Source organism: Brassica oleracea, chromosome C4, assembly GCF_000695525.1.
Source record: "Brassica oleracea var. oleracea cultivar TO1000 chromosome C4, BOL, whole genome shotgun sequence".
NCBI classification, from domain to species: Eukaryota; Viridiplantae; Streptophyta; class Magnoliopsida; order Brassicales; family Brassicaceae; genus Brassica; species Brassica oleracea.
In genome coordinates, this window is record NC_027751.1 from 25,262,994 (window position 1) to 25,270,654 (window position 7,661).

The 7,661-nt window shown below is 39.2% G+C and overlaps 1 protein-coding gene across 1 annotated transcript; it reads right to left on the bottom strand.

Moving 5' to 3' along the window:
- Window positions 1–5,316: 5,316 nt before the first annotated feature.
- LOC106338486 lies at window positions 5,317–7,261 on the bottom strand. Its single transcript, XM_013777451.1, has 3 exons — window positions 7,002–7,261; window positions 6,340–6,928; window positions 5,317–6,174 (listed from the first exon to the last, which is right to left on the bottom strand). Exons 1-3 carry the CDS (start codon window positions 7,259–7,261, stop codon window positions 5,317–5,319), a joined length of 1,707 nt encoding a protein of 568 aa, XP_013632905.1.
- Between the last annotated feature and the right edge of the window lie 400 nt (window positions 7,262–7,661).

A 7,661-nucleotide genomic window follows, 5' to 3' on the forward strand; every position in this document is an offset into this window, starting at 1 on the left:
AAGGCTTTTAGTAAATTATTACAATTTCTAAAGAGACATGAAGATTTATAATCAGATGACCAAAAAAAATTTTAATATACAGTAGAACCTCTGTAAATTAATAATGCTGGGACTTTGAAATTTATTAATTTATAGAGATATTAATTTGCAAAAAATTTCTTATTTAAATTTTTTGTTTAAGATATATTTATTCTACGAGAAGAAAAATATTTGATTTTAGTGTATAGATATTAATTTTTTTTATTTGAAATTGATATTAATTTTATTATATTATTTGGTATATATAATATATATTGCATAAGACTTAAATGTGGTCTTAGATATAATATTAATAAATCTCATCAAAAATATATTGAGTGTTAAGAAAATATAGAAATAATTCTATTGTGAATATAAAATAAACAATATAATAATAAGTTTTTATTTATATAAAATATGTATACATATAAATTATTAATTTATAATTTTATTGGGACCATATATTTACATAGAAGTTTCTAAAGAAATATTATCTTATAATTTTATCGATTTGTGTCAAAGTACCGGTAAAATTTATTAATTTATAAAGATTATTAATTTAAATAGGTTTTATTGTATTACCACGGCCCCTTAAATACTTTCAAAGATTGGCTACTCTTATGCAAATAAAATAATTGCTTTGGCATGGTTTACTCAATTAACGATTTAAAAGATTACTATATTAGCAATTACAGTAGACATTAATTCCAAGATTTCTTGCCATTTAACTCTGGAAGATATCTCTAAGTAAAGAGCACTGACTTTATATTTAACGTGTTGTCAAAGCCAAACTTAAACAATATGGAATCTTTATGGGATGATATCGTATGTTTCCTTATTTTGGTGGGTTAATCGACTCGTATGAGATCAAAATTTCCGTGGTAACCAAGTGTGATGCCTAAAATATTGCATAGTCATCATGACTATTTAAAATTTTATTAAAATGAATTATTCATTTAAATTTCATGTATTAGATAGACGTACATTTATTATGCTGTTTAAATAAAAAATATCACCTTCAATTGAGTTGCATGAATTCTAAGCATGAAAATCTTCTAAGCATGAAAATGTTGCATGTTATATGAAACTTAATAATTTGACCCGCATAAAGTTATCCAATTGAATCAATAGTAATGCAATAATATTCTCTTGTTTATCATACTCGAAGAGAGACAGGAATTTAGAAAAATTATAGGGTAGAAAAATGAAAACATGAAATTATAGAAATGTAAATTTATATTCCATAGATTCTTGACCTCAGATCATGTCCATATAAGCATAATTCATAACAATGCATGTTTTTTTTTTTTTTTTGACATCGAATAGAAAATTTTAAAGACTACCTAGCAGCCCCTTGGCCAGCTTGAACTAGCCAATTCGGTGCAAAGCAGTTGACAAAAGGAGATCCAAATACGCGTGATCTTCCACCTTTAGCGAGGGTGTCGGCACGGACATTCATCGATCTTGGAATATGAGATATAGAGAATTCTGTAAAATCTGATGATAGGGCTTTTATTTCATCTAACTCCGGTGCCATTGCAGGCCAGTCCTCTTCCTTCTCTAGCAGCTTGATCAGTTGTTCGCAGTCAGACTCGAACCTCACCTCTCTGTGTCCTGTTTTCAGCAGTTCCTGCATAGCTCACATCAATCCTTCAGCTTCTGCATGAAGAGGAGAAGCTATGTCACGAATACCGGTAGCACCAAACAGAACCGGAGCTTCCTCATCGATCAGCACGAAGCCAAGCCCGGCTCTATGTTTAATGACTATCTAATGACTTGATTTAAACACTTTATAAGTATCTTAAAAGCTTAAGAAAGTGTTTTTGCTTAGTTATTTGATTATAGGGTCTGGAAGACTCACATAATGCTTCTGACATATCTCGCCTAGATTTTAGAATAATTTGGGTTTCCCGCCTAAATCGAAATCTTCCACAAGTTTTCTAGAAGTTTTCTCATGTAGTAGATCTTAAAAGTAATTAATAAATTTTATAAAAAAAATTTCGAAAGAGAAAAAAATCGAAATCATGTATTAATAAACATTTCTAAATTATAGAAATTTAGTTTTATTAAAATTGAATTATTTAAGATAGATAAGTGAATGTAGATTGAATCATGATAGTCTTTGGTTTAGGGTTTAGTAACATATGTTATAATATTGTTGGTATTTTAGCGTGAGATTTTGAAATTTTTATCTTTTTAATTTTTTTTTAGTTTGACCTATGTGTGTTTAGTGACTATCTAATAACTTGATTTAAATACTTTTTAAGTATCTTTTAAGTTTAAGGAAGTATTTTTTCTTAGTTATTTGATTATAAAATCAGGAAGATTCTGAGAAGACTTTGGTTTAGGGTTTAGTAACATATGTTATAAGACCTTTCCGGATAACTTCTTTGGATGCAAGGATGCTTCGCCATCCGTAAGATGGGTTGCTAGCTCTTTCCACCTTCATTGGATTAGAATGCCTATAGTATCTTCCTTTAAGAACTCGAGCTAGGAGGGAATGTGGGTATTTAAGTATTCTCCATAGTTGTTTAGCTAGTAAGGCTAGATTAAACTCGTGAAAATCACGGAAGCCAAGTCCTCCTTCCTCCATCGGTACACATATTTTATCCCAAGCTACCCAATGGAGACCTCTGTTATTTATCTTGGTGCTCCACCAAAAGCGTGAGACCGCGCTCGTCAAGTTTTTTGTTATTCCCTTTGGCAGTAGATAGCAAGACATAGTGTAGGATGGGACTGATTGAGCAACAACTTTGATCTGAACTTCTTTGCCACATTTAGATAAGAGCTTCGTCGACCATGAATTGGTGCGATCGTTTAAGCGTTCTTGTACGAAGCTAAACACCTGCATCTTAGATCCATAAATCTTTTTTGGTAGTCCGAGGTATATCCCCATTCCACCTTCTTGATTAATGGCCAGCGACCTTTTTAGGTCAGTTTTTGAGGACGCTACTACCTTAGAACCGAACATAACTGAAGACTTTGACTTATTCAGTTGTTGCCCTGAGGCGTTACTGTAGACGTCGATGATTTTCATAAGTTCCCGACACTCTTCTGGGTCAGCCCTGCAAAAGAATAAGCTGTCGTCCGCGAAGAGCAAGTGAAAGACTGTTGGGCTTGCTCTCGCGATTCTTAGACCAGTGAGCTTCTTCTCCTGTTCTGCATGCTTAATCTGGGATATAAGCACTTCAGTGCATAGTATAAAGAGAAATGGTGACAGCGGGTCACCCTGTCGCAATCCGCGAGATGGTATGATGTTCCCTTTTGTGTCCCCTTTAATGAGGACCTGATATGATACTGATGAGATGCAGCGCATGATCCTATTAATCCACCTCCCATCGAAACCCATTTTACTCATAACTTCCTCCAGAAAGCTCCACTCTACACGATCGTATGCTTTGCTCATGTGTGTCTTTATAGCCACATACTTGCTCTGGCAACTTGGGTTTGTTCGTAAGGCGTGGAACATTTCTTGTGCAATCAAAATATTATCTGTGATGAGCCTACTAGCCACAAAGGCCGATTGTGTCTCCGAAATTTATTTTGGGAGCACTCTTTTGAGTCGAGTTGAGAGAACCTTAGAGATGATCTTGTAGCTTACGTTGCATAAGCTAATTGGCCGAAATTCTGTCATGGCTCTAGGTCTCTCCGTCTTCGGTATAAGACATATATTAGTCTGGTTTATTCGCTCGTCTAGTTCTCCCGAAGAGAAGAACTTCTGAACTGTATGGACTTTATCTTTTCCAATAAAGTTCCAGAAGCGTTGGTAGAACAAGCTCGTCATGCTATCAGGCCCAGGGGCCTTGTCTGGGTTGATCGCAAAAACCGCTTCTTTTATCTCCTCCTCCGTTGGGTCTTTCATTAGTGCATTGTTCATTTCCGGAGTGACTGATGCGGTAGTAAACCGTAGAGCTTCTTCTCGATCACTCGGTTCGGAGGCTGTGAACAGTTCTGTAAAATATTTCGTAGCCAGATTTTCTATGCCATCCTCTGTTTCTACCCAGTTACCCAACGAATCCAGAAGTTTCGTGATACGGTTGCGTGCTCTGCGTTGCTTTGTTCTGGCGTGGAAAAACTTTGTGTTGTGATCGCCTTCTCTTAGCCAAATAGCTCGGCTCTTTTGCTTCCAGAAGAGCTCTTCCTCCCTGTATGCCTCACACAACTTCCATTTCAGCTCGAGCTCCTCCTCCGTAGACATGCTGTCGTTATTTTGTGCTCTATCCAATTCTTGTTTAAGCTTCTCGATCAGTCTTTGGTTGTGGGACTGGTTCCTCTTCTTCCATCACAATATAGCTTTTCTACACCGTCCAATCTTGTCATGTATACTCCTTTGTTCTGTAAAAAACTCATCTCTCCAGCCTTGTTCCACAGTTTCAGAGGAACCTTCCTTCCCAAGCCACCTCTTATCGAACTTGAACCCTTTACGTCCCTTTGTAGCTTTCGATTTTATTTTTACTAGGACAGGCCGGTGATCCAAACCCCATCGAAGTAAGTACTCCACATCAGTGTGGGAAAAAACTTGGTGCCAGTCTTCATTTCCAAGTGCTCGGTCTAATCGACATTGAACTCTTCCTAATCTTCTTCGACCAGCCCAAGAGAAAATTACCCGAATGTGGAAATTCAATCATACCACATGCTGATATCATATTCTTGAAAGGCAAGAAGGATGATTCCGGACGTTTCCTACCACCTTTTTTCTCTAGGTTACTGGTGATTTCGTTAAAATCTCCCACCATCAGCCATGCTCCCGATCTTTGAAGGCTCATTCTCATAAGTCTCTCCCATACTGCTTCACGGTGTTCAACCACCGGATCTCCATACACAAACGTAATAAACACTTTGTGTTCTTCTATCTTGGCTTCAATATCTATCATTCTTTCGTTTGAGAATCCAACCTTCACACCAACATCATTCATATAAAACAAAGCAAGTCCACCGCTTAACCCCAATGGCTCCACGGTGAACAAATTATCATAACCAAACTCAAATTTAAAGTCTTGCAAAAAAATGGAAATTGTTTTTTGTTTCAGAAAAAAAAAAAACGAGGATGAAAACAGCGGTGCAACTCTCGAAGATGTTGCTTAGTCAGGTACGCGCCAGCCCCCTGACAGTTCCAAGCGATTGCATTCATATCCGAGTACTGGATGGTTTCTGGGACACCATCGAACCTAGAGTTGACACTGGTTTTCTGATTTTTATCGCAGATGGGTACACCTCATGGCGAGTGACTTTACGAGACTCGTCTGGCGCTTCTCGGATAGACTTCATTAACTTTGATTTTGGTGATAGCCTTCCTCGTCATGCTAGCTTTCTTGACGCTGAAGCTCCTTTAAGGTCCGGGCTGCGAGCTCCCCTCTTTCGCCCTAAGGATGCATTCTGTTGAGAGCTTTGTTTGTTCTTTTTTTCCATTGTGTTTCCTGGGCGTCCACCTTTCTCCACTCCTTGAATATTGAGCATGCCAGTCTTAACTTTTGACACAGAGGTTTTGTTCGTAGGGCGCTCCGGAGATAGTTGCGAGATAGCCTCTATCCGGCCATCCTCCATGTCCTTCTCCATTTCTACAATGCCGTCCAGAAGATCATCCTCATCAATCATCTCGTCTGTCATGCCTAGAGCAGCATACTCCTCGATATCCTCATCCGTCTCTTTCTCTTCTCGCGCTTCTCTCTCCTTATCTGTTTCCTGGACTTCTTCATCGCCTTGTTCAACCCTCAAGCCCTGGTTTAGGTCACTTGTCTGAGGCAGTCTTTCTTTGGACCTTGCCGTTTCTTCCTCATGGCCTCTTTCATTTGAATCAATATCCATACAATGCATTGTCTGATTGTCCTGTAGGCGTCCTTGAGTTTCAGTATTGCTCCTATTATTTGCAGATTCTTCAGGAACCTCTCCTCCCGAGGATCCTTTGGGATTTCCTACCAAGTTGTCCTTCTTCAGCAGGCCCCGTGGCTTCTCAGATTCTCGGGCTCTGTTAAGTGGTCTCCATTCCAATGTCCCTGATGGTGGGGATTGTGATTTCCATCTCCTAGCAGGTGCCATGTAATCTTGTCGTCGGGGGTTTTCTGAGATAGTTCTCTGCGAGTCGATTGACATCCTACTCCTGGAATTTGTATATCCCTGATCCCAATGTTTCTTCGATTGATTCTCATACTGAGTCCCCTATATTCTTTTTGGGCGCCATTCAGACGATGAACCAATATCTCTGGTTCTCTCCCTTTGCAGTACTCCAGAGCTGTATTGATACGGATGGTATCTCGCCCGATTACGGGGAAGCTCAGAATAATTATTATTTTCAAGTCTGTTCCATACATTTTTTGAGTGAACCTCTCGTTTTTCCTTTAATTGCTTGCGTAGATCATGCTGCCTCTCATCTTCTCTTTGACTCCCTCTGTGTGCTCCTGGAGACTCTAGGTACATGGGTCTCTTCTCTCTTCCCCTGTTTTCCAGATCATACCTATCATTGTAAGCACCCGGGCTCCTTCGTTGTGGCTGTGAGAACGCCTCTCTTGTTGCTCTTTCCTCTTTATCTTTTTGTTCGATTCTTGCAAGACGGTTTCTCTCTCTTTGGTTCTCGTTAAGCTCAGGCCAAGTCCCCTCCTCGTGAGATATCCGCTTACATGAGAAGCAGTGTCTATAGAGGTCCTCGTATTGAATTTTCACCTTTACTACATCTCCATTCTCGAAGCCAATCTTACAATCAAATTTCAGTGGCAAATCTCCATTAACAAAGACTCGCACTCTGCCTCCTTCCACATCGGCCTTGTCATAAACTCCCAATGCTTTCCCCACACTTTCATAGGTTTCGAGCTTCTTGTAATGAATCGGCACACCCGATACCACCGCCCAAAAAGGCAGAGAGTTAGGGAAATCTTCCTTGATTGTAGGGGTCCATCTCTCTAAGGAGAAGCTCCACCTATTAAAGTGGCAAGGCCTTTTTTTTCAGCACCTTAATCAGATCCTCCTCCTTATCGAAATCAAAGTGGAACCTGTTATTCCCTAAGTTCGTTCCTCGTACTCTTCCCTCTACATCCCAGATCCGACGTTTTGGCATATGCTTCAACAGGGCTTCCACACTTCTTCCGTCAGGGTGAAACATCCTTCCAATTAGGGTTTGTTTAAACTTCGCAATCAGATCCGAGTTATCAAACGTAGGAACCCTAATGATCTCCTCTTCGTCATTCTCTTGGGTGCGACATCTCACTATCTCGCTAGCCCCCCTTGCACGAGATCCTACTTGTCGGTTCATGGCTACACAGTCTAGCTTGATACCCACGCAAAAACACACGGGGGTGGAACGTGACTATCCAAAACAATAAAAACTCTGTATGCAATACAGGGCACCGTGTTTAGGAGAGGAGTGTCGGTAGTCTCCCTCTCGTCTTCCTCCTGCACTTTTCTCCTTCACGAAACCTAACAATGCATGTTTTAAAATCGTTAGCTACGATTGAAATCCTTTGTAATAACGTTAGTGTTCAATATTTTACCTTCTCTTACAAAACTATGCTTGTGCTGGAATGGAAATGCTAAGCAATTGTTAAAGTTTAACTCAACGATATGTGCTATTTATTGATAGAAATCAAAGAGTAGTGATCCCACTGGCAGCTGAAAATCATGTTTAGTATAAATAAAACAATACAATAAAGATG

Excerpts from the sequence above, each read along its gene's own strand:
- LOC106338486 (XM_013777451.1), bottom strand. The coding sequence starts at position 7,261 with ATGAACCGACAAGTAGGATCTCGTGCAAGGGGGGCTAGCGAGATAGTG. Across the intron at positions 6,929-7,001 it reads ACGAACTTAGGGAATAACAG|GTGGAGCTTCTCCTTAGAGA; the intron begins GTTCCACTTTGA and ends CCACTTTAATAG. Across the intron at positions 6,175-6,339 it reads AATTAAAGGAAAAACGAGAG|GGGACTCAGTATGAGAATCA; the intron begins GTTCACTCAAAA and ends AAAAGAATATAG.